The sequence below is a fragment of the Xiphias gladius genome, chromosome 21, assembly GCF_016859285.1.
Source record: "Xiphias gladius isolate SHS-SW01 ecotype Sanya breed wild chromosome 21, ASM1685928v1, whole genome shotgun sequence".
NCBI lineage: Eukaryota > Metazoa > Chordata > Actinopteri > Istiophoriformes > Xiphiidae > Xiphias > Xiphias gladius.
In genome coordinates, this window is record NC_053420.1 from 10,151,308 (window position 1) to 10,177,811 (window position 26,504).

General features: G+C 40.1%; 2 protein-coding genes across 7 annotated transcripts; one reads left to right on the forward strand and one right to left on the reverse strand.

Annotated features, from left to right (window-relative positions):
• The first annotated feature begins 48 nt into the window (after positions 1 to 48).
• LOC120807601 (cytochrome c oxidase assembly protein COX14 homolog) lies at positions 49 to 1,891 on the forward strand. Its single transcript, XM_040159841.1, has 2 exons — positions 49 to 180; positions 1,408 to 1,891. The coding sequence occupies exon 2, from the start codon at positions 1,418 to 1,420 to the stop codon at positions 1,592 to 1,594; it is 177 nt and encodes a 58-aa protein (XP_040015775.1). The 5' UTR covers positions 49 to 180; positions 1,408 to 1,417; the 3' UTR covers positions 1,595 to 1,891.
• A 43-nt stretch (positions 1,892 to 1,934) lies between these two features.
• Positions 1,935 to 26,504, reverse strand: cers5 (ceramide synthase 5). Of its 6 annotated transcripts, none has more exons than XR_005709849.1 (11): positions 26,189 to 26,504; positions 15,741 to 15,846; positions 14,142 to 14,272; positions 13,699 to 13,756; positions 13,520 to 13,570; positions 11,614 to 11,706; positions 8,500 to 8,628; positions 7,675 to 7,781; positions 6,205 to 6,361; positions 5,154 to 5,301; positions 2,922 to 3,010 (listed from the first exon to the last, which is right to left on the reverse strand). XR_005709849.1 is itself a non-coding variant. In XM_040159837.1 (10 exons), exons 1-10 carry the CDS (start codon positions 26,359 to 26,361, stop codon positions 2,846 to 2,848), a joined length of 1,170 nt encoding a protein of 389 aa, XP_040015771.1. In that variant the 5' UTR covers positions 26,362 to 26,504; the 3' UTR covers positions 1,935 to 2,845. The 6 variants fall into 6 exon arrangements, 4 of the variants coding, with proteins under 4 accessions (XP_040015771.1, XP_040015772.1, XP_040015774.1 ...); XR_005709850.1 differs by lacking the exon at positions 2,922 to 3,010 and adding an exon at positions 4,880 to 5,076; XM_040159837.1 differs by lacking the exon at positions 5,154 to 5,301 and having other exon boundaries at positions 1,935 to 3,010.

Consider the following 26,504-nt stretch of genomic DNA (forward strand, 5'->3'; position numbering starts at 1 on the left):
TAGGTGGCGCTCTCCAACTTTACCCGCAGGTTTGTTAGAAGTAAAGACCAGTCCCCTCCGGGTTTCCGTACCTTACGAAAGCAAAAGGTTGTATAGCTTCAGTGCTAACTTCGCTTGTTCGTGCGCTGACATTGAGAACTACCACGACAACCCACGTTTGATATCGCTTTTAAATAAAAGGTAAGAAAATTCAAACGCATTTGCGTGGGGAGGGGATGTGACAAAGACGTGAGATTTTTGGGAGTCGATAAAAATAGTGTGCCAAGTGCCAGAGCTGAGGGACTGTCACTAGCTTTTTTGAGACAAATGCTAAAGTGTTATATTTCGAGGCAGCAGACTCCTTAACTTATATGGACGTTAAACCAGATGTACCTGACACTCCGATGTGCTCCACATCAGCAGTCGGTGTTACAGCTGTTTGTGAGTGTTAATGAGCAGCGTGAATAGCCATTGTGACTCACGCCAGAGCCAAGATCCTCATCTGTAAGTTAATGTGTAACGATAGAAATCAAAAAACAAAAAACAAAAAAATAAACCGCATATCTCCACTGTTCACAGCAGTTGCGTAGTTTTGTTTACTGCCCCACAGCTGCATCTTTTAACAGTTTTGTGTGGATTTTAGCTTTGCTGACCTGTGTGTAAATACTGTACTGCAGCGGTGGAAGAATTAATCAGATTTCCACCATAATTCAATAGTATAAGTCAAAGTACAGCATTAAAAATGATTAGATTTGAGTAAAAGAACACTTTCATCGGCAAAATGTACCTAGAATGTTCCATTTCAGAGCTGTTGTAAAGTCCAAATCTGATTATAATTACTGATGTTACTAATTACATAATTGCATGACTGACTACTTTATACTGTATACTGGTATGTTGGTCAATTTTATCTGTAACAGTACATCTTTCATAAAGCCAATTGTGTTCTGTACGTTTAAAAAAAAAAAAAAACTATCTGTAAAACAATTGTCGGATAAATGTATTGTGTAAAGGACTATTTTCCCTCAAAATTGTAGCAAAGTACCAGTATAAAGTGGTATAAAATGTAAATACCCAAAAAATGCAAGTACCTAATACATAAGAATAGTAGCAGGGGCGGGTGATTTGGATAAATGCTCTATCATGGTATATGTAATTCTATATTGCAATATTGATCAATTGACTGTTGGATGGATTATGTGACCAGACAAAACGTGTTTTCGTTAATCCAGCAAATTAACCACAATTTAACATGTATTTGGTTTAATACATTTAGAAAGACAGCCACCACACTATAAATGTGGGAAAATCACAGATTTATGTTGGCCACCCCTAAAGAACTTGGGTAAAACTACTTTACTTTCAAGCACTGCTGAACAGTATTTTGCTGCTGATCCTGCTCTGACGTTCTGTCCCTGGTTCCATCAGGGCCCTCATCATGGTGACTGGAAAGCGCCTGGCTGACATCGGCTATCGGGCTTTCTCTGCCTCGATGATGCTGCTGACAGCGTACGGAGGTTACCTGTGTGCCATGCGAGGATACCGCTACATGCAGAGAGAAAAACAATTGAAACTGGCAGCAGAAAACCAGGATCCTGAAGTCATCAAAGACTGACGTCAGACGGACTGATCTTTTTGCACAGATGTGGACATTACCCTATTCCTGCTTTTCGTCCATAGCAAAATCACGAAGATGTTCAATCTTCTCAGGATGTTTGTGTGATTTCATTGGGATGGTATTGTGCCCTCACAAGGAAGATTTTTTGTTAGTGAAAACTTCAAGAAAATTAACCAAGAACATATTATTTGCATCAGTGGCCTGTATCAGATCCATGTTAAAAGTGGCAATGTATCAGAAGTGAAGACGCCTGTAACTCTTTGTATTATATTATATTAAAGACCTTTAACCACACAGTGCAATGTAGTGTTTCTAGACAGGACTGCAATAAGAGACATCTTTCAACAACAGAATATATTTGGAAATACATTTTTACAAGGCACTCAAGTGAGAACGTGATACCAGACGTTTAGTATGGTCCTCATACCTGAATTCCAGTACAGGCAGTGACGACAAACAATTTCATAAACATTTGGTCTCAGAAGAAGTAAAAAAAACTGTAAAACAGAACAAAAACAGTAAGTCACAAAAAGTAGCCAAACAATGTGGTTAAAGGGTAAATACACAAAAACCTGCAATGGGCAGAGACAGCTGCTGTTTAAAGTTTCAAGTGTGTTACACTTCTGGTCACACAAAAAGCAGGTTCCCTGCTTTTAAGAGTTGATAAAACCACTTTTATAACAATACAGTTATTTCTATATAATACCTGCTGTGACACGTCTAATCTGCCAAGAGAAGTGCAACCTGCTTGAAAGTTTAAAACTAACCCCAGCAGCAGCTGTCTACCTTATGTGATCCAGTGTGAATTAACCCTTAAACAAAAACAATCAAGTTCATCTGACCAATAAAACTGGGAGAGAACATTGATACCAACCAGCCTCTGCAGCCAAACTTAGCACAAAATACAGTAAATCCCATCATTTGAAGAATAAGGCTATGCAAATCACTTGCTTCGACTGATTTCCACATCATTTCACCTCGAGCTGTGTCGTACATGTCATTAGAGGGCTCTTCAAAGCCCACGTCAGTGTCTGTATATCCATCATCAGTCCACCAACATATAAATCTGTGAGCACTCACTGTCAGTGTAATGTGTTGTGATTGTAGACTGTGTGTGTGTGTGTGTGCGTGTGTGTTTGAATGTGGGCATGAGCCTTGCGCGACAGATGACTTCCACGAGACAAACAAAGGCTCTGGGAGACGTTGTGGGGGTATGAACTGCAGGGGCTCCCAGCTTCAGGCTCCATGTCAACAGCCGCTGTGGTTCTGTGCTCGGGCTTTGACAGAAGCACAGTGGCCGTTAGTGCCGTTTTCTCCCTTGGGAGAATGAGCAGAAGTCTTGAGGCCTTCTGTGGGCTTGCCGGCCTCTTCTTCTGAGCTGCTCTCTATGTCACTGCGGACGTCGTTGCACACCTAGTAGACAGGGAAAATAGATGCAATTATGTTGTTTTTTTTAATTTCCGTTGAAGAGAATAAGCACAAACTACATAGGTTAAAAAAAACTTCAGTCCAAAATAAAATGTATAACTCTGAAGTAACTTAATCACTGAAAGAACAATATGAGTGGCAGTTTATCTTTTTGGCATATAATGCTGTGATTGTTTGACATTGCTCCTCGATGACATATTAAAGGATTAAAGTTCATATTTTGTCAAGGTCATCTTAATATAATACTGACATACCCATATGTACATTAGGCGAGTTTTTCTGTGTACTTTCATCCCAATTTCTTACATTAGGATCACATTAAGAAGGATGTCTTTAGTGCCATTATGATGAGGGGGACTATTAATCATAAAAACTCTTCAATGTACATATGAGGATGTGAGCATTGTTTTAAAACAGACTCAGAACAAATGGGAATCTATCCTTAGAAACTTTTTGTATTTGTTTTTGTGTGTTGTACAGGCGCACCTACAGTCTGGGCATTATTTGTCCATTTTGGAGCTCTGTTACATCTTATTTTTTAATTATTTTTTTTTTGTTTTTTAAATGTGTCAAAGTGCAGATTTTCAGACGTTTTTTCCAGCCCACAAATACTGACAATTGGAATTCAATCTAATAAGCCATCTATCTTGAAAGCAGTGTATATAATAGTTATGAAGTTACTTATGAGCTTCAGTTCTTTTCCATGAAAATTTTAAATACACTTTGTCTACTTTCTGTGCGGTTCACCTTTGCGGGGTGGCGATATATTGTGCCTGGAGACATTTCAATGTTTTTAAAACTACGAGTGGCAGTTTCACATGCTGGTTTCCAAAATAGCGACCAGAGGTACATGTACATTTAATCCTGAGAAACATCAGCAGAGTGTACAGAACAAGCTCAGGACAAGACCCTGCTGGTCTGTGATCACTTAATACCAAAGTGACAGTGAAGGAAAATATTTATTGCAATTCAATAGTGTCCAGAGTCCATCTTTCTCTCCGCTGTTAAGGACAGATTTTTTTTTCTTGTGGGCAGAAACGTGTAGATAACTGACACCAGAATTTTATTAGGAAAAACTGGGTGAAACTCCACTAGTGGGGGTCGGTGTGCTCTTTTCTTCATAGCCTCATTTTACTGTTCAGGGCAGTTACCATCCTGGTTACATGGCATCATGAGATTATTGCCCTGGTAATTAGTTAAAAAACAAAAAAAATCTGATACACAAAATTATGTTTATTTTTCTGACTGTTCTCTTAAGTTTGATCTTTTTTAAGCCTCTAAAAATGATTCTAACAAAACAGCTGAAGCAGGGGAAATATCTCTTTGACTGAACTACTGGCAGTGCCTAGAAATTCAACCTGACGAGGGGTCACAGGCAAAAATGTTGCTTGATGCAGCTTCACCCTCAGACTTTTAATTTAGTGTGTTACCGTTGCTCTATGTGGAATTAGTTAAGGATTTCTTTGTTTGTTTCGTTCTCTTCTTTTAAAGAAGCCTCACAACTGTCGTATTCATGCAGATCACCTGTGTTCATCATGGCCACAGGGTGGTGGTGTGGGGACAATTTCAACACACTCCTGACTAATGAGAAACAGTTGGACATAAAGATGGGTGACAAATGAAAGGAAAAACCCCACATGAAGTGTCTTAGGTAGGTGTTGAGACTCTACTGGAGGGATGAAACACCGCTCTTCCAAAATGATGGTGGTGCAGAGTGCTGCCAGACAATCTGTGGTCAACCCAAAAATCAACCACAGGCGTTCAGTGGGGTTGTGATCTGGTGACTGCGACGGCCGCGGCACGTGATCCACATCATTCTAATCAATCCGCTTAATGACCCTGTATGGAAGCATCAGCATTCATTATGATTCCCCACTCACTTATTCACACTTTCCTTTAATTTGTCACCCACATGTACCTGACATTCATGACACTATTAGCACATTACTCAGCATTTACAACTCTCCTTCCGACTTGCTGGCTTTCTGGGTGGGGTTGAATCTAAGTGTCGATCTACTGTCGAATTAAACCCACTGCAACTGCACTGAGTCCTAATGGAAATGGATAGGACAGAGGGAATTAAAATGTGTGAAAGGAATCACAGCAGAGGGAGTGAACAGAAACTTACAGCCAAAAACTGAGAAGGTAAAGTTGTCAAGCGGACAGAGCAAACGGAGAGAAGCAAGAGAGGTGTGGAGGAGGGCTCATTGGACAAAGATAGACAGAAAGACAGGATCTCCCTCTCTCATTCCAGAGGGAGAGGAAACAAACTGCGTCTGCAGAGAGATGAGACAGAGTCAGGGACAGACTGGAAAAAAGTGGAGAGGCGGCAGATTCATCATCAAAAACAGCTATGTTGTTATGCTTTCAATAAATGCCCTCTGATCACAGACAGATGCCTGGATGGGATTGTTTTGTTTTTTTCTTTCACCACTCTATTGCTTATGTAACACTGCTCCTCTTTGTTCTAAAAACATTTATCCACAAATAATTTAAAAAGCCATGTTGTGTCCTTGCAAAAGTTTGGAGAAAATGTTTTGGGGTCAATGCGTTTGGGACTTTTACGTTAAGTCTTTGGACAGAGTTTGAGCTGCACTGAGCCTCATGAAATTTCACTGTACAGTGCTCACAACCCGCCTGGACACAGTGGGCCAGTCTGAACTCACAGACTTACAGACATGCAGGAGTTCTAATGTAGAGATCTTAACAAAGAAACTGTAAAAAGGCTGTAAAATTACAGCACTGTTTTTTTTTTAATGGTCAAATGTAGTGAAGTGAAACTAACAGGTGCTCAAACCAAAACACTAAAGATACCCTGTCACACGATCATTACTTGTGTGTTGTAATAGCGGGAAAACTATTACTCTTGTGCAGGAAAAGCTTGGACGTGTAAGATGTAAAACCCCTCAGCAGGTTTTCCAATTAATTGAGAAAGTACACAGTTTCTGACAGACCAAGGTGACTCTTTAAATGTCTTATGTTTGACCGAAACCAAAGTCCAAAACCCAAATATATTTATTATCACATAAGACAATGAAAAGCGGCAAATCTTCAAATCTGACAAAGCTGGAAGTAGTGATTTTTTGTCTTTTTGTTCCTAAAACTTTAAATAGTTTGTGATTAATTTTCTGTCGATCAACTGACTAATCATTTAAATCAACTAATGATGAGAGACCCACCTTGCCGCGCAGCATGGCTTTGACAGCTATACGGGCTATGAGGTAGGACCAGATGATATGCAGCACTTGAAGGACCAGCAGCAAGAAGTTGAAGAGCCACCAGGACGGGAACGGCCCGACTATGGCCCAGCTCTCAAACATTGTGGAGTTCAGGACCCTGGAAAACCAAGAGACAAAACAGATGTACAATGTGAGGTCACCTGTTTACTTTATAGTCTCCTACACACTCATGCGCACACGCGATAATCTATCCTAGTAGGAGCAACAAGATGTCAAGCCTTACTTTAATCAGATTATTAACAATTCCTCTAATGAGGCCCATTGTAACAGCACAGATTGTAATTCCTATTTGGAAGCCAATGGCAACCAAGGAGGCAAGTGACACAGATCTACTAGAATGTTAGGTGAGTGGTTGGTAAGGTCATGTCTTCCTTTAAATCCAGCTGAGTGGCAGGAGGTTGTCGACGGATCCACCTCCCCCGCATAGGTATGGATTTCATCCCAGGTAGCTTCACCGGCAACACTAGCTTTATCACTCATCCACACCAAGACACTGAATATAGCTGCTCAGGTTACTTTTGGCAATGATAGGCTCCCTATTGTCTGTCTCTCTGGAGGTTGAGCTTCAACATCCAGGTCTGTGTCGAGGAATAGCGGCTATCCAAAAAGCTTCCTTGCGCCTAAACGTCAACGCAGATCTCGGCAGTGCTCTGGACCAGAAGTTGAAGTGATAAACGAATCTGTTAGTCAGACACTGTTGGCATCCAGGAAATTGCCTCATCAGATTTACAAACCCGTGCTAGTTGCATCACATTATAGTTATTTCTAAACATCAGGGCATGGTGGTTTTCATTCTTGGTTCACCTGAAGTACATTTAAGGAGCGGAGAGTGCAGGCTGTGTGTTTCTGACCACTGTAACTACAGCTACAGGATATGGCCTGGAATTGAAGTAAGTAATTACATAAAGTAATTAAAGTTTAAGAAATTAAAGAACAATTTGATTATGATGTTTTTCTATTGAAACAACAATCTATTGTGTGTTTACAAAAATAAAGCTCAAAGAAATGTGCTAGAGACACATCATCCAACCTGAACTCAGCCACTATCAAAGCTAAAGTGAAAATATTACATTCAAGATTCAAAGTTTTATTTGTCACACACTTATATTTTCAATATGAGCAGTGATGTATGTTCAGTGGCATACTCTAGAGGAGGCACTTAAGGGCTAATGTGCAATAATAATCATAACAAGAGTAAAAAATAAGGATAAGAAAAAATATTTTCAGTATAAAAATAACGTAAATTGTAGACGTAACATTTGTAGGCAGGCTATGTAATTTAAAAAAAAAAATTTGTACACGCTTACAAACGCGCAAATATTACTTTGCCAGGAAAACACACCATGAAAATATTAAGGCAGAGTAGTTTGATTATTCTTTCTGAGGTTGCAGGTGTCACAGAGCACTCACCATATTGGATATATAACAAGTCGTGTGATAAAGAATGCCACACTAAAAACAATGAAGAGGAAGTCACACAGGCGCTGGTATTTGGCATAGTTGGCCAGCTTGGCTGCCTGTTAAAAAAGAAAACAGCAGAAATTAAGCATTATGATAAGTTTTGCAAAGTGAAGAATTTTTTTTTTTAATGTCTTCCACACATCACCCCTATCAAATTCCTGGCCTCGTACTCGCAATCTATTTGGATTTTATCCAAGTGGAAGTGACTGGGAACACTAAACAACAATCACAATTCATCTCCATTGTTTCAGAAACCAACTGAAGTGAAGCAAAAGGGCTACTGAACAATAAATATCCTAAAAGGAAACTACTGTATGTAAAAGCCAAAGCTGCACAGTTATCAACAGCAGTCATATCTTCCTCTATCTTTCTGTTTGGTATTACCTCTAAAGTATATTAGTGATAATTCCTGTTCACTGTCAGATGCGCTTGAAAATGTCTAAACACTGCTCTGATTTCACATCACATCATACACTAAGCGGCCTCTTCATTAGGTACACCTCCTCGTTTACGCTATCAGAAAAGCTGCACATACGGTATTAAGCCTCAGGGCCCAGCGGAGAGGTTCACTTACAGTTTGAATGTATGTTACAAAGGTTAAAATGGTCTTAAAATGCTAATCTCAAATATTATGTAGGCTATGATCCAAAAATGGCCAGCAGTAAAGTGAATTACAGTATGACAGTCTGACTTATAGTTAGTTGATCAAAAAAAATGCAAAACCATCAGTATGGCGCTTTCAATACAGCTCTCAGAGCATCAAAAATCACTGACCTCTAGCAGGAAGTCAGAGGCGTCGTGGACACACATCACCAGGCTCCCTACTCGCGCCATGTTGTTAACATAGGAAAAGCTGATCAGGCCGACTGTAGCCAGGTGGTGGATGAACATGATAAGGAAGTCCTGAAATTAAAAAGGGAGAGATGTGGTTAGCATACTGTACACGTGCACTGAATGCTCACCTGCAAATTTGTCTTGTCTTGTCGTGCCATGTATTTTTAGCCACACTAGCGGCATGGCTGAAATATCTCAACAACGATTAGATGAACTGCCATGGGTGCACACATTGATGCCCCCCCCTCAGGATCGACTGTAATCACTCTGGTGATTCCATGCTTCGGTTTAGGACTGAATGCTGGTCAAACAGCTGAGAGCTGTCAGTGAGAGACTTCTTCAGCTCTGCCGTGACAAGGAAAGCTGCAGGAAGACATTCCTGCCAACTGCCATCACTCCGTGCCATCCCTCTCCTCTCCTCTTTGTCGGGACAAGAGACTCCCCATCTGACAGAATAGTTTTTCCCAGTAACAGGACAGACTCCTCACTGGGACTTTTCATCACATTATGTATCACATCTGTTATATATATCCGACTAATCTGATCTTTCAAGGTTTGTTTTTTATAAATGCACCCGACTTGCAATAATGTGCAGTGTATTATAGTATATTATATTACCAGCATTGTACAGTGTATATTCAGCACACAGTATTCCTATGGGTCTATCTTTAGTCTCACAAACACACACTTTCTATACTTGCCATTGAGGACATTACGTATTTACTATGATTGTGGATCAAAGATGATACAACACTCAAAAATAAAATAACTATGATAACACATAGCTCTTTGAAAATAAAGCAACAAATTGCCTAGAGATAACACAAATGTTACAATGACAAATTATGAAAACAGCAAAAACAATAAGGTAGTAATTTAAACTGCGATCAATTACAAAAAACCTAAGACAAATAAATAAAACAGATAGTAATGCAGAACAGATTGAAAGCAGGAACTACTCTCTGGATGCAAATTTATGAAAATTTTCTTTAATTAAGTAGAGTGATCCAGGGTTTGGGAGCCGTGATAAGAAACACAACAATCTTTACTCTCAATCAAAGGCCTGCGTGTGCAGGTTTATCATGGACATAAGAGCTTTTGCTGGCACCAAACCATTTAATAGTTTATAAATAATACATACACTTAAATGGACCCTGATGCATTTAAACAAATACGATATATGATCAGTTATGTGTTTTTGGTTGTCTGGCAGCAGCAGTCTGTATGAACTAAAGACAGCAACACAAAAGAAATAAGCGCTCTTAAAATCAAGACCACGTTTCCTGATAGCATCACCACCACATAAGGAAAAAAAGGTTGCTTCATGCTTCACATATCACACCAATACTAATGCCAAACGTATTTATTTAGGTCAACTGTCAGAAGATGGAAATGAATGACAAATGCCTCAAAAGGCCATGAAACTATTAAAACTCCTAATATATAGAATATTTTAACACTTTGGGGACAGGACTTTGAAGGGATATGTGTCGTTGCCAATGTGAGAGGACAGATCACATTTTGTAGCAGCATAAACAACACTCCTAATAAATACTGAATTTCATCATTATTTCTTAAGACTGTTCACTCTTTTAGAGTTAACAGACAGCTGAAACGGATCTAAGCTAAAATCAGACCCAGTGGTAGCGATTGTTTTGTGCAGCCAGACTTGGACAGAGGAAGAAGGTGTAGGTGAAAGCTTAACAGTGCCAAGCAACTGAAAATAGACAAACAGGCGGAGAAACAAGAGCAAAGCTTAAGACAGAGACATTTGCATCTGACTATTAAGTCATCTGGACTGACAGCAGCAGACTGCAGGAGTAGACAGAAGGAGGTCTGCAGGAGATTTGGTCCACACTATATTTGGACATGAATATACACACTCTATAATACACACACACGCACGCACGCACGCACGCACATATATGTTTATATACATATTTCCAACCTACTTTCTATACAATATCTTAAGTCTTTCACTTATTTAACATTAACATAATACAACATACATTTGACAATTGGTCTGGTCTGTTACAACAGCAGGACCATCAATGTGCATTATGTAAAATGGCAAAAACATAAGATGTATTTTCATGTACATAAACTTCTCCTGATGTGTGATATTAAATAAATACTAAAGTTCCAGCTACAAAAGCTGAGTTCGTAAAGCCAGTGAAGTGCAACATCCACCTTTATAGAAATTTTAAACCTGACATCTTCCTCTGTTGACCACTTCAAATTTGAAATTCACCATTTCTTGCATGAATACCGGCTCTTTTACTTGTTGGGAAATATCCTATAATTTGCATATTTACACACTACCTTTGTGGTTTAGAAGGACTAATCACAATGTGACTGAGCTGAGCAAAGATTCAAGTGAGAAAGGCCTTTAGCTGTATAAACACACACATCTGCTGAAAGAATCAGCCGAGAAGCACTTTCATCAGCCTGATCTGAACATCATATCATGAAGTAAAAGATTAAATTACAATGTGAATCCAGGCCAGCTGCCTCTTAGCGTTCAGCTCGACTCCGCCAGCCGTCAAATGAAAGCAAATGGCACCGACCAACTTTTCCAGTCTCACATTCCAGACATTTGCAGTGAAAAACATCTAAAACATTAAAAGCAAGTGTCTGCGGTTGCAACTAACTCCAGCTCTAATACGCTGCTAGTCTGTGGAATTTCTGTAATTCTAAAAGAGTTAGGCCTGCTCCATCCTCCAATCACATGACTGCGCGTGCCCTCGTGCTGAAAATACAAGGCATTCACAGACTGAGCAGCAGCTGCGGCGCCCCCCGCCCCTGTCACCCTCAAAATGACCACAACTGTAGGCTTACAAGTCAGGTCTAGTCTTAAATACATTGTGTGTTATGTGCATACATTTGAAAAACTTTGCATCACACATCATGCATGCACACAGATACATGCATTCTCTGCCGCTGCCAAATGAGGAACAATAGACGTATTAACAAATTTTTATAAGGGAGTGGCAGCTGAAAAGGTTCCAGTGTGGTCTAACCTAACAGAGAAAGAGCCAGCGTTGTTCTACTCACCTTCCTTTTTATGTCGGTGAACTGGGAGAACATGAGTGACCAGTAGAAGGCTAGTTCTGTCACATAGTAGTGGTAAAGGCCCGGAGTCATGACCTGAAGAGACAGAGAGGACAAACAGCTTTAGGGAGTCAGATTAAAGAAGAATCTGAATCGTCTCAAAGTGTTTGATTTTTCTTTTTTCAAACCAAACTATACTGGATATCACACAGTGATGAGTGAAAGGATGACATGTGACCACCAGTTTGCAGCAATGTTGCAAATCACCACAACATACACCCTGGTCCATTGAATCACCAGGTTAATTAAGCAATAAAATGGGTGAAGCTCTGCTTTCCAGTGAAGTGTGCCATGCCTGGCAGTGTGTCTTAAACTGGACTCAGTCTATGCACTCATTCATTTTCAAAAACAGAGCAGAGAGCCATGAGCAGTCTGCATCTTGTAGTGTGCGAGGGTTTAAATATCTGTCTTCCTGAATTAGCATCAGTCCAGGTGAAGCCTTTACGACTGCATGAAACATATTTGAAGCACTTAGATTTTTTTTTAATTAGTATTATTTTTTGGCATTTTGCCTTTACCTGAAAGTGGACAGTCATGCGAGACAGGAAAAGGCAGAGAGAGAGAGAGAGGAGTATGATGGGCTATGAGGAGTATTATGAGGTGCCTTAAGTTTTTTTTTTTTTTTTTTTAAATTGTGATTAACATAGATACAACGCAGGACATTACATTTGAAAGTCCAGCTTGTCTTTAGTCATCCAACTGTGTTACTGTCACTTTTTTCTAAATTACCTTCAACCTAGTTTGACATTTTTATACTGCAATTTCTTTGTTATGATAGCTGCAGCATGTACAGTATATCCACAGTATCTATCGTGATACAGTGGATTTCGCTGAAAATTTAATTGAGACACACTTTACGGATTAAATAACGGGAGAGAAATGTCTGTGTTTGCTAATAAATTGGATTGAAATAAAACAAAAATGAATAAGGCACGTCATCACATTTATGGGGGAAAAAAAAAAAAAAACCATAAAAAAACCTTGTCATAAATCAGTTCTGCCCACTGATTTACATTACAGCCCGATATGGTCTGATACAATCAAAGATATTAACACGGTATAAACTGTAAGAAAAATTGTACGGTCTCGTGGTTTATATCATCATATCTCTAAACCCTAATGGTTGGTATGAGGGTTGAATACATGTCTTTTTAATAGAGATAATATTACTAGCAATACTCATGGTAGCATAGCAGCGTGGTTTCTAAGTAGCACCTGAGTATCTGTATGAGTGGTAATGTTGATTTTGCTCATATATAGAAACTAATATATATAAAACGATTTATAGAGTTTGCATCAAATATGTCTCACAGACATATTTTATAATCTAGCCACTCAATCGGAACTGAGGATCAGATTTGTGCTTTCTCATAAACTGAATAAAGTGTATACTAAATAGTTTTAATCCCGACATGATGTGGGGAAGACAAAAGGAATACTAGGACATCTCCATGATATTACCAGTAGTCAGACTTCTTTATGCCAAATCCTCATTTATACAAGATCAGTAAAAAGGTAGTGAAGTAAAAGTAAACAGATACTGGCAATGTTTCTGCTGTTAGAGGGGGAGGAGAAAAGTCAACACAAGCTACTTTTCTGCACATGGTTAATGGTGCATGAGTTTAATATGAACAAAGTCATACAATCCAACACAACAGCCCTGCAATAAATGTTCAGTTCTTGACATTGTTGATTCAACTTGGAGGGAATTTCTGAGGCTGTAGTTGTTGTATTGGATTGAATTATTCAGCCAAAATGTTAAAACCGCTGATTGGTTTTAAAACCGGTAACTGGTTTTAATGATGTGTCTGGTCAGTGTATATAGACAGAGGGTAGAACTGCATCATACCTGATAGGGGTAATTGTACCAGCAATGCCGTGTATCCCACATCCAAGGGGACTGAAAACAGACAGGTCTTAGATCAGCAAACAATCAATAATGCTCTTGCGTATGGAAATAAACCAATCAAATATTATTACTAATATTATTTGTCACAATTTTCAAGCCCAATCGGAGTGTGTGCTCACCTGCCACAGAAACTGGAGCCCATAGCTAAATATGCACAAATAAAATGTAAGCCTCCACCTGAAAGCACATGAGTGGAAATTATGATCCAGGAAAGTACGACTAATTTCAGAGAGAAACTACATTACACATTATAAATCAAACATTCGTTTGCCCCCTACCATAACATTACAGAACATGTGAGGCCACAACCCTCTCTCTTTAATAAACTGATCAGAATTCTATTTTAATTCAAAATCCAAATCATAACAATAAAGAGGCCTTGAAGGAAAAGCCAGAAAATGTTCTCAATCTCATCGTCTGAAACTCACTCCTGTCCTCACAAAGTGAGAAGTATTGGTACATACACATGCCACACGATACCACACCCGCACAGAAAACACAACCACTGTGTGCTGAAGCCTGCAGAGAGGTTATAAAAGGAACACAGAAGGCATGAACCTACATGCTCTCACAGAACTTAGTGTGTGTGCTGGGTTTATCTTGGTTCCTGCGGTGTCTGAACCATCGCTGGACCTTTCGCACCTCCCAGTCCAGCTGCTTGGACAGGCCATCCAGATGGCGGGAGTCTGGATTCTGTGCAGAGAGAGAAGAAACAGCAAACAACTTAAGTTTGTATTAAGGAGCCCGACAGGGATGAAGAATAGCTTTATCATTGTATATACAGTATCTAGTTCATGCATTAGCATTTTGCCATTTTTGCTATTCCGGCTGTAATATCTGAGACTCTCAACATAACGAACTCGACAAGAGCATGTGAATTCAGCAAATACAAAAAGTATCGGCAGAACATCTAACTAAATGGTCAACTAAAAGTTTCATTGAAAACTGTAAACAGCGACAATCAAAGTGAGATATTTTGTGCTAATGTTACAAATCGGGACAGATAAGTGCTCTTGCAAAATTGTTTCGTCATACACGACTGTGCCCACGTGACCTGAATCACATGTGAGCTGAACAAACCCAACCCTTTGTTTTCTGGAGTTATCCGGAGAGTGAACCACAAAAATGCAATTTCAGTATAAGAAAAATAGTTTCCACTAAATTCCTGGATCTGATTTCATGTAAGCCTGGTTTTCTTTTGGGTCTTGTAGAGTGTATGCTGTAATTCTGGGAGATATTTGATTTCATGTTGTGATATGATATATTTCTGTTTTAAAGGCGGCAGTTGCTGCTTTTCTTTGTCATACATGTAGGGCTGACCCGAATGCTTCAAAGCTTCTACTGCTGCAATGGTAACCAACGTGCAAATCAATATTCGAATGTTGTTTTTTTAAAAATTATTTTTTTTATATTTGCATTACCACAAAAATCCCAAAGAGCCCATGAAATAAGAAATAGTCATCCAACATTATTCATATGCATGATAATTAATTATTAATAGTCATCACAGACAAGGGCATTTAATTGTAGTGATGGTTTTGTGTGTCACAGCTTTCATCTAACGTTACCAGCGCTGACACCGGGACAGTGACATGTGACCGTGTGACAGGCTTACAAGTTACAACTACGCCAGCCAGATGTTGAAAAAGTCAAGCGTCTGGAATAACTTCCAACTTTGCGGAGAAGACCCCCAGAAAGATGAGTGCCAGACATGCCAAAGGAAACTGGCCTTTCACAAATCTTACAAAGGGTTTGGCAAATCACCTGATAACTGTGAGTGACAGCTTAGCCGATTTTCGTTCAGGTCTCTCGTAATTACAACTGGAAAACTCAGATTTCTCTGTAAACTCTGACATATTAAATTTGAGGTTTAATAACAGGGAAGTGCTTGAAAAACAAACAAGCACGGGCTTAGTGTTATACTGTCAAGGCACCGTATTTTTAACCCTCAAGTGACCTACTTTGTAATCTTTAGTTCCCAAATTGTCTGATGACATGAATTCCTGCAAGTTGTTAGCCTAGGAATCTTTCTCATCATCACTTTCCATCCCACATGACACGAATGTAGCATAATATCAGCTATTACTGATACTCCAGTACAAAAATGCTTCTTTTTAAAAAAAGATAAAGGAAAGAGAAGTTGTTGAAAAAGAAATCCAACCTTTGTGATGGATGTAAACACTTTCTCCAGCACTGCATTGGGGTGAGCTCTTCTTCCAACACCTGGTTGAATATGGAGACTCCGGGCACAGGTGCTGGCAATAAATCTGTGACAGAGGTTAAGATATGAGAAACAGGGTCACTTGTTAAAACTTGCACACTAGCTCAGACAGGAAAACTTACAGAACCTGCACCATGTTTTACATAGCATTCAGTTAGTGATCTGATAGCACACTTAAACAGGGTTCCTTCACACATTCAGAATTCAAGAAAATATATATGGATATGAACATATTTTAAACAGATAGCTTGTTTTTGACATTAGGAGTCGTCTGTGAGGATTCTCAGTCATCCAGGTCATTTCTAAGTGCCATGCGACGGCGACTGGACTTGATCGAGGTTCTTGAAGGTGTCTCCCCCTTTCATCACATCCAAGAGGCTTCTTCAGTGGTGTAAACAGTTTCTCACCCGTAGTAATATAAAATGTATTTTAGAGATATTTTTGCTTTGTTTGCCAACAAAACAAAAATATGCTACAGCATTGAGCTACTTGTTGTAGGCCAAAGCATTACAGTTGACAACAGCCCAATATAGTGCTACTACTACAGTCCAGTAAACTACAGTAACATCATATCACCTGTCAGAGAATTTACTACAATTCGGGTGCAACAGAGTTCTACTAACTGATAGGTCTAGTCAAAAAGTCGGGTCTCAGTTCGGATTTATTGCATACAGCTTCAGGTTCGAGTCTGGTTTAATAATTTTCACATGTAATTTATAAATACTTTCTCTGTCTCTCTATCTTCGCTGGCTGTGCCCATAATCTGAGCATCTGTGTACATCATGTTTTTACAGCCGGAAAACAGAGACAGACCACGTGATTAATGTGTTACGTTAGACTGGCAAGCTAATGGCTAGTAATAGATGAAAGACAGCACAAACTTGCTGAAGGGGAGCTTCTGAAAATCCCCAGTGATTCTGGGATGTTTTCTTCATTATGGGAACGTTATGACCTTGTATGACCCCTGACTGTGGCTCTGTTCTGCATTATGACTGAACTGTCACGTTCAGCTGAGAGACGCGCTGAGTTTACCCTTAACGTTTATCTGATTAAAGTTAGAAAAGGTGTGCTGTGACTGACATGTATGACAGACAAATTATATATAGTTCATTGCTGACAGCCGGCTTAAATTAGCTGGAAACTAAACATGCACAAAGAATGGCTTATTAGCTATTATAAGCCACCTGTGTTTTCTCCTGTTCTATAGCTGCATGGGTTTATGGCCATAAATATTTACGTGTGTGAAAGCCTTCTTGCAGGTCCAAATAAGGCATAAATCCTTTTCTTCAAGGAAGGAGCAGCTCAAATATAAGTCAGTAACTCAGTGTGGTTTAGTCTTAAGGACGCGGCTATGGGCAGAGTAAATTTCATGCCAGTACACACTTCTAAGCAGCCACAACAGGTGATACACAGATTATCAACAACAAAATTAGTTACCAAGTGGCATGACGGGAGAGGAGTCAGCAGAATCACAATCACGTTTTGGTGCTATGTTTTGGATAGTTTAAAAAAACCAAACCAAAAAAAAAACACTTGCCTGCTGGACATCTCCAAACACATCTCACTACTACCAGTGTAGCTAAAAAACCACCTCATCCCCACAAAAAGTCTGAACTATCCCTTTAAATACTGTCATGCAGAATATAAAGCCCAATAAATCATTTACAAGGTTGTGCATGATCAGCGTGGCTGCTGCAAATATTACACAAAAACTCTTGAAGGAAAACATTCCTGTGGAATCTACAGTGTGAACAAACATGTACACGTCTCTCTAAAACGGAGAAAAAGAGAAAAAAAAATGTGGAGCTCCTCTAAAGCTTCACAGACACTAGTAGTAGGTTTGTAACCACAGTGACTTTGCTTCCCCTGGTACGGAATTAAATTAAATAAAGCTCATTTAGACATAACTAGGTCCCAATCCACAAGGTCAGTCTCGAATTTGTTAATGCAAGGCAGCTCAGGGTTTAGTGTGTTGTTGATTCAGATACCGATATCCATGCTTCTACAAGGCTAAATAATTAATTAAAAAGGTTAATGAACAAAATCAAGACTTTTCCATTACTTGTCCGCGGGGCAAGACACGAAATGTTACAACTTTACAAGGTTGCATTGTAAATTGTAGTTAGGGGTGAACTGTGAAGTGTAGACTATTGAGGGAACTTTATGACAAGTGAGTCTGTGAGTAGTGACGATAAACCCCCCCCCTACAATGTAAAATTTCACAATGCTACTTGATCATGTGATCATACAGCTCACAGACTACAGCATGGTAGCTGAGAGAATGTTCTGTCCACAGCTTAAAATGAAAACATAATGAATATAAAACCTACCGTTAACTATTATTTAACCTCTGTAAAGGTACGTTTTGCTATGACTTCATTACTCAACATTCATCCCAAGAGTATATGATGATTTTTTTCCCAGGCAGACTTTGTATTACTAAAATCATAAACTGACAGCTTACATAAAGAACAAATACAAACGAAAACGCTACTTCGAATTCCAAGTTGGACATGGTTTGAATGGATCACTGAGGGGGCGATCACACACAGCAACACGAAAACAACAGACAAGAGTCTGAACTTCAGTCGAGTACAGCCGTGTTAACAAACTTGATCTATCGGTGTCATATTATTTTGTACTCACATTTTTAAACTATTTTTAGGTTCATTATAATGTTATGTGGTTTCTTCAGTGACTTTTTCTAATGTATCTTGAGCCTCTTATTGTGTTCATTTTGTGCCTATATAAAGTAAACCTTATTCATTGTCTCGCTAGCTATTTGCCTGCTCTGTGGGTCTTTCACTCCAATAACATCTGGGAGTTATAAATCAGAGTGCAGGATACTGACCTGGATTTAGGACCTAAATACAAGACGGGATGTGCAAATGACTTCCCTTATGTATGATCAGTCAGTGACATAAACCAGAAGACACCAGAGAGAAAAGAAACAAGAGATGTGTTTCTAGTGAGCCCATCTTTATGTGGACAAAGTGCTCTCTTGCTGGTGTTTAAAAAAATGTTTTCCTGTTTCATATGCTTTAAATTAAAACTGGTAAGACGAGATGCCACTTGGGTGCAGAAATACTTGTAATGTTGACTAATAAAATGGCTTCATTTCAATATGTAAATCTCACCTACTGCTCCTTTAATCCTAACACTTTATATATTTAGGTTCCTCAGGTATCGGTTTCAGTAGAATCTCTATTGAAATTAAGCAAAATCCTCTTTATGATAAAAAAAAAAAACTATATTGACTGGAGCTGTTTACAAGGAGATGGTTCTTTGTGGTTGGAATCTGACACTACAAAATAGCCGGAGCCATTGTGTTCCATTATGAGCTAATTGCGGGGGGACAATGCCTTTTGTCTGACGTAAAACCACTCACACTTCTTGTCCTCCCTGTTTTTATTGTGTCCCTGTAAGAACCAGATTTACCACTCAGCATTCTCTGTACTACTTGTCCTGAGGTGACGTTTCATTTCAGGCAGTGACAGGTACCTAGATCAAAGTGGCTGGGGTGTATCACTTTCACACCATCCAACCTAGCAAGGGCATTTTTTTAGCCTCACGGTTGTATGCGTCTGCCAACCAGAGAAGTTGCAGTTCACATTCATTTCTGTCCAGACTCATATTATATATGTAGTTAAGACTTTGAAGGAATTTAACAAAAGGTATGAAGTGTAATATTTCATAATTAGAGTACCAATTCTTGAGTTATGGCCAAAAATGTGTTTTGTGAGGTCACAGTGACCTTTGACCTTTAGCAACCAAATTCTAATTGGTTCGTCCTTGAGTCCAAGTTGATGTTTGTGCCAGATGTAAAGAAAGTCCCTCCCGGCGTCCCTGAGATATCTCATTCACAAGAATGGAACGGATGTGAGGTCACAGTGACCGCTGACCACCAAATTACAATCAGTTCATCCCTGAGTCCAAGGGAATGTTTGTGCCGAAGTTGAAGAAATTCCCTCAAGGCGTCGCTGAAATATCGCGTTCACAAAAATGGGATGGACCGGCACACGAACAACCCGAAAACATAATGCCTCCGGCCAACGCTGTGGCCGGTGTGGAGGGATAAGAAAATGAGTTCTTCAAGCAAAGTTATTTTTAGAAGATGACTACTAACTTAGTTCTTTAAGTGTTTAAGTGTCTTAAAGTTTTACTTCACATATTGAATGAATTTCATGACACTGAAAGTAAACTGGCCCATATCTGTGGTGGACTGAGAACTCTGTGGGACCGAGGTGAAAAATGAAGAACATAATGCACATTCTGCAGAGAAGTTAGACTGGATGGATCAGTTTCATGTGGCATGATGTTGTTAAATATTACTCAACATAATCCACATTACAATGCACATTTCACTTCTTAAGTGCACCTTGAGCATAAAACACTTTAAACGAGCAAAGCCAACATACAGCGATCAGTATTTGGTACTTTGATTGCGTAAAAGCTCAAGAGGCAGATCGGTGCTGAACTGACTCAGTGGTGAGGCTTTAAGTGCCTACATTAGCTCTCTAACAATTTCCCTATTAAGCTCGTACCCAGTCACATGGGCGAGCTCAAAGATGAGCTGATGTGGCACAGATACAGGCAACAGTTCTAGGTTATCTTGTACGCATAGGCCTTTCAAATTGATGACAAACAGGAGGGCGAGTCGACAGAAATAGCCCACGCAAGTCCGAGCCCGCAGTGCTCATCAGCAGACAGCAGCAACAAGAGAGGAAAAAAGCGAGACGCGCAAGCCAATCTATTTATGTCAAATGTCAAAACATCCCTGTTCCTCCTCGGAACCTGACCACCTTAACACACACAAAGCCTGGTAACAAGGGACGGGCTCAGTGTGGTCTGTGTACACAGACGCTAGTGGCCCTGACGGCAAGCTACATACAACCTTGACACTGGGAAAACCTCCCAGTGCCAGGGCCTAGTCTGAGGCAAAGGGTCGGCTCTATTCATAGCACAGCACTGGATGTAACTGTGGTCTTCATTCGAATTGTTCAGTTACAACTTGTTTTTCGACACAGAATTGCCAGTTAAGTGGAAGGAAAGTGACTTTGGAGACAGATAATGCAGAGAATATTTGGGCAATAGACAGAACACTGAATAAGGAGTATATTTAATGTGCCACATCAACATTTTGTTTAGAGCCACTTCCATCGGTTCCTTAAGGGTTTTGACAGGGAGAATACCTTTTAGTTAATTTATAAGGGGAGATTCAAAACAGACTACAAGGCAAATCTGGCAGCTCCTAATCTCATACACAACTCAGTTTGTAGTCTTAACAGAGTTTAACTCATGACACGGCTTACAAGGGGCCTAGGCTTGCACACGCAAAAAACAGCCTGGCTGCTCCCATCTACAAAATCAGTGCCAACAGCAAAGCCATGATTATGATCGAACAAGAAGAAACCGGTCTAGAAAAGGGGGGCCTGGTTGGGCTGAAGACAGCCATAACATTAGTCAGAGAGAGGAACTGCCTACAGGTAAAAGAGGAATCCTGCAAATATGCTCGATGATAATGTGTAAAAAAAATGCTGCCTTTTGAGGACAAAGGCAAATATAACAGTGGCCAAAAAAAAAAAAAGCCTGGTGAAATGTAGGGCTTTGAAAATCTACATGAAGAAAAAATACCAGATGTGTGTTCGATCTAGTCTCAACAATGCCTGTAGCTATTCTTCCTGATTGACAGAACTTAATTATCTCATCTTTAGGGCTTAAAATTCAGTTACGTGCGCTGCTAAAGGTTAGAGAAGGTTAAAAATTATGGTGCTGAAAACAAAGCCTACAGCTTAAATCAATTCAGTTTCAAATTCTGGGTCAATTTGGGTTAATTTAGCTGCAATTCAAAGCGTTTTGAATTTGCTATCACTTTTAATTCAGACCTTCGACTGGATTCTTCTTCTTGACAACAGCATGGGTATTGTAGTATTTAGAGCCGTTCACCATGACAGACAAAACGTTATTTCTCAGAAAAAGTTGAAGTAATTAAAACTGGTGGTCATGACCTATAGGAATGTCGCATCATCCAGGAGAATCCTGCGTTTCTGTTTAAAGTAACATGGAGGATATCGTTTGAGGAAAAAATTAAAACAGGAATTTAAAACAATGGGAAAAACTTGGGGAAAATGCAACCAGTCTCGCTTAACAACGGTATGTAAAAAAGGTTTTTAAAAAAAGATAACATAATGATATTTAGGTCACAAACCAAACCAGTTTGTGGCAGGATGTGTCTTTGAGAACATCCCCATCAAAATCAGCCACATCAATGTGTGACTGAGAGACCCTCTTACTGCATATGCAGATGCATAAACACAGTGTGTGTGTGTGTGTTTGTTTTGTGTAATACTAAGTGCATTGTGTGCATGCAAAACAGAACAGCCTGTGTTAAGGTTCTGCAGAAGGAGGAGTAGGAACTCATGCTGTGGTGTGATGTTTTTCTCTGATAAATAAATGAATGAGCCAGTCACCCGGTCGGAGTGCCGAGCAGTGACAGAGTAAACGCGCTCTCTGAGAACATCACCCTGGATCAGGCCGGGGCTCCATCTCCGCTCAACGACAGCCTCACCTTAGAGAGAGACAGGCAATCACCCCTGGCACCTGAGACAGGTGGCTCGCCACTTGACCATGTCTAAACCAAACAGACAGAGCCTGATGCTGTGCTTGGGGCCGGCCCTGTACGTTCTGTGTCTGGAAAGCGTGCCTGAGTGACAACAGTACCTACCTAATTCAGATATACAGGAATATTTTAATACTACACAGGCCAGTTTCACCTACCCGCAACGTTAAGAAGCCAGCCTTGTTGACTGTGTGTTTCTATATGTCATGAAGAACTATAGATGTGTAATCTCTGATGTATGTCTCTGTTTGTTGTCAGACAACTATAGAAAGCCCTGACCGGCTAATGGTGATTCCTGGACTCCTATCATTATGTGACCCTTGATCAAATAATGTTTTATGGCCATGTAGTTGTCTAATGATAGAAACACATCGATATATCAGTGACAACACCTGTCTCGTGTTATATGCAATAATGAAACATATAATAGGCAATCACAAATGTAGTCTCTCTAGTAAGATCAGAGCTGACATATATCTTGCCAAAACGAAATGGAAATGTGTTACATTACACAACAAACACTGTCTGTTCTTTTTAAGCAACTATACTGTAATTGTATGTACAATCACAGACTTGTTGAAATTAGGTGTGGGCTAGATGGATAAATTCACATAACATGGTATATGTTATTTCCTAATCGATGTGTCAATATGCATCATCATTTACAGTACTTTTTTTATGAAAATAATTTGAAAGCCCCTTTAGAGTGGATTAACTACCTGACAAATCAAGCTACGTCAATCCATTGATGCAAAAATCCTGTAAATACAATAAAGTCATTAAGATATGGTGGCCTACCAACAGTAGTATTACAAGGATTTCTTTCATCACATTAAATACATAGATATATATGTATGTGTATATAGTAATGAATCCAATAAAAAGTTCATCCTGGGTGTTCTAATTACATTCATTACATAGGGGGTTCAAAAGTAATTGACACTTGGCTACTAAATGTTTCTTTGGCAGCTGTGTGTCGTTTCAATATTAGTTCATGCACAAAAAAAGCTCACACGTGGTTCAGAGTTGACTCAGAGTTGAGAGCTGCCATTTAGATTGAGTCAAGAGGTGGCCATGCAAGTGGAGAAGATAATGAGGCTAAAAAAAAAAGCATAAATCTGGTAGAGAGATGTCAAAAATAGTTGGTTTGCCAAAATCCACAGTTGGGTAAAATATAAAAAAAGCAGGTGTGTAAAGGAAAACCAGAAAATGACAAATGAGCTGGTAGACGAAAGGAACACAAGTCTTCTGAATGAGCAGAAAATCACTTGCATGGTGAAGAAAGACCGATATATGACTGCACAGGAAGTCAAGAAAACCCTACAGAGTGTAGTTGTACATGTTTCCTTGTCAACGATCAAGACTTCATTACCAGGACCTCAGAGGAATCACCACAAGATGCAAACCTGCTAGTAAACCTCAAAAACAATAAGGCCAGGCTGCAGTTCACACACAAATACACACCTGTCTCACAAATAGAGACCCGCAAGAGTTCAGGAACGAAGTTCTATGGACTGATGAAACAAAAATCAACCTCTATCAAAATGCCTCAAAGAGGAGATTGAGGAGATGAGGAGATGACCCAGAGTTACACCTCATCTGTCAAACATGGCAGTGGTTCTTCTATGGGCCTGGGCTTGTATGGCTGCCAACTGAACTGGCACACTGGCATTTACTGATTTCACTGCTGACGGAAGCAACAGGATGAAAGCAGAGTTATACTGGACCATTCTGTAAACTCAGTTTCAGTCAAAAGCATCAAAACTCATCGAACGACATCTCATCATTCAGCGGGACAACAATTCTAAACATATGACCAAACGCACGAGGCAGAGAGACCCAACAACAACAACAGCTGAAGGTGGCTGCAGTGAAGCTCTGGGAGATCATCACCAGGGAAGACACAAAGTGTCTGCTTATGTCTGTGGGTCAAAGACTTCAGTCAGTCATTGACTGCGAAGGATTTACCAAAAAATATTAAACATGATGATTGTGTCTGACTTCACGTGTATCTGTCCAATTAGTTTTGTACCCCTAAACTTTGGGCACTATTTGTTTACAGGGCTACATCTCCCAGTTCTTTCTATATAGATGTAAACCAACTCAAAATCAAAGCTTAGACCTGGCAATTGAATGTAGTATCAATTACTTTATTTCAAATTGATTGTGCTGAAGCACAGAGCCTGCAGAGCAAAAAATGTGTGACTGTCTTCCAGTCTTTACTGCATTTACCATAGGTTACCATGGTGTTCATTTCATTGGTTTTAGCACCACTCTCCTCTTATGCTTTTAAACTGAAGCTAAGTGAGTAACGAAGACTGCCATTATAGGTTTGTCAGGATTTAGAATTGGAATCAGATTACGATTATAGATGGGAAAAAATCCCTCAACATATCAATGGCTAAACAAACACTTGACTGAAATTTTGCATAAAGTATGGTGTTAACATCAGTGAAACCTCTGCATCAGATCGTTCAGTACACCAACCAAAGTTTCGGTCAATGAATGAGGGCATGTGGTTTTCCTGTTGCCACGGTCAGCGCCAGTGGACCGCTGCTGAGTGCGGGTCCCCACCTCCTCTTCCCTGAACCAACAGGCTACACAAGACCCCAAAACTAACCAAAGAGAACCTGCTTTGAGGGAGCAACTGGGAGATCTTTTGAGGACTAAGGATTTACTGGTGGGACAGCCACAGCTCCCCTGTCAGCAGCACCAGATTGACCCAGCTATAATCGCCTACACCTAGCCGGAAATTGCCTAATGTGGAATTCCACTACTTTCTTTTTTACTTACTTTTACTTTTTTTTAATCAGTATTATAGTAGAAAAGTAGGAGTAGCCTTATCTTGATTTGAGGAAGAGGGTCGGGCCAGCAATAAAGATGACTTAACACACATCTCATCTTTGCAGCAGTAGTCAAATGAATGATGAAAACCTATTTTTCTCTGGCTTGTCAAGGCAAAACGCCTCCAGGACAACTCCACTTGGTTGTGTAGGGAGGCCTGCAGCTGGCTGGCATCCAAATGTGTACCAAGCCAGAGTGTATTTAAGAGTGTGTGTGTGTGTGTGTGTGGTTACATTCAATGTCATTACGTTATTGCCTGCCCTGAATAAAAGGCACCGCTCAACCTTTGCACAAGCATTGGATGGATTCCCTGATCATAAATATGACAAGAAGATGTGGCAGTTTCACAGAAGGCGCAGATTGACAGGGCTGAGGGAGCACTGGCAAGGCACGCATGCATACATACATGCATACATACATACATACATGCATACATACATCAGTGGAGGACAACTAGAGAGCAACATAAGGAGACTGGTTAACAGCCAGTGACTACCAAGCTAGGCCGGAGTTACCCAGACATCTATGAGACCATAAGGTAAGGGGCTGTCCCTGCAAGATGAACATTTGTTTAGTTGTAACAGCGCTGCGTTCACTTGAACTTAGGATGCCCGAAGGCAATTTCGTACGCACATTTGTGTTTACAAGCAGGGCAGGAAGAAAATAACAGTACAGTTAGACAGTCGTTTCGTGGCAGAACTGCTGACAGTGATAGGATGGTGTTTGCGAACAGCAAAGTTTGGGAATCCCTGAGTTAACACACAGTTAAAGATATTGGTCCTCCCACAGCTAGCAAACCCATCATTCCGCTGCTGTGGGGAAGAAAAAAAAAAACAACGACAACAAAAACGTCCGTTAAAAGTAGTTTTGGGGAATTTCCCCCTCACTTGCCAGAAAACATCCGACGTGACCGGTAGATACGAACCTCTCGAAGAGTATCCTGACGGCGAAGATTCCCAAAGCAAGCGGCAAGGCAGTAAACAAGTGTCCAGCCTTGGGATACTCCACCCCGGGCGCTGGGTCTGCCAGATCCGCCCAGGTTACGTTGTGTGGCAGCCAAAACCTCTCGTTCCAAAACCAGGCTGAAAGAGCAGCCATGTTCCGCAGTGCTCCTGTCCCCGGACGGTTGGAAGAAATTGGTTTTCTTATCCGAAAGAAAGGATGCGTGACCTGCTTAGCGCCTCTCCCGCCCCAGCGCCGCTCGTATGATGACTTGCCACACTCAACTTTACCGCACCAGC

Coding starts and splice junctions, on each gene's coding strand:
- cers5 (XM_040159837.1), bottom strand. CDS start 26,361: ATGGCTGCTCTTTCAGCCTGGTTTTGGAACGAGAGGTTTTGGCTGCCA. Junction 8,629..11,613: donor TCACCGACATAAAAAGGAAG/GTGAGTAGAACA, acceptor TTTTAATTTCAG/GACTTCCTTATCATGTTCAT. Junction 3,011..6,204: donor AAGCCATGCTGCGCGGCAAG/GTGGGTCTCTCA, acceptor CCTGTCTACTAG/GTGTGCAACGACGTCCGCAG.
- LOC120807601 (XM_040159841.1), top strand. CDS start 1,418: ATGGTGACTGGAAAGCGCCTGGCTGACATCGGCTATCGGGCTTTCTCT.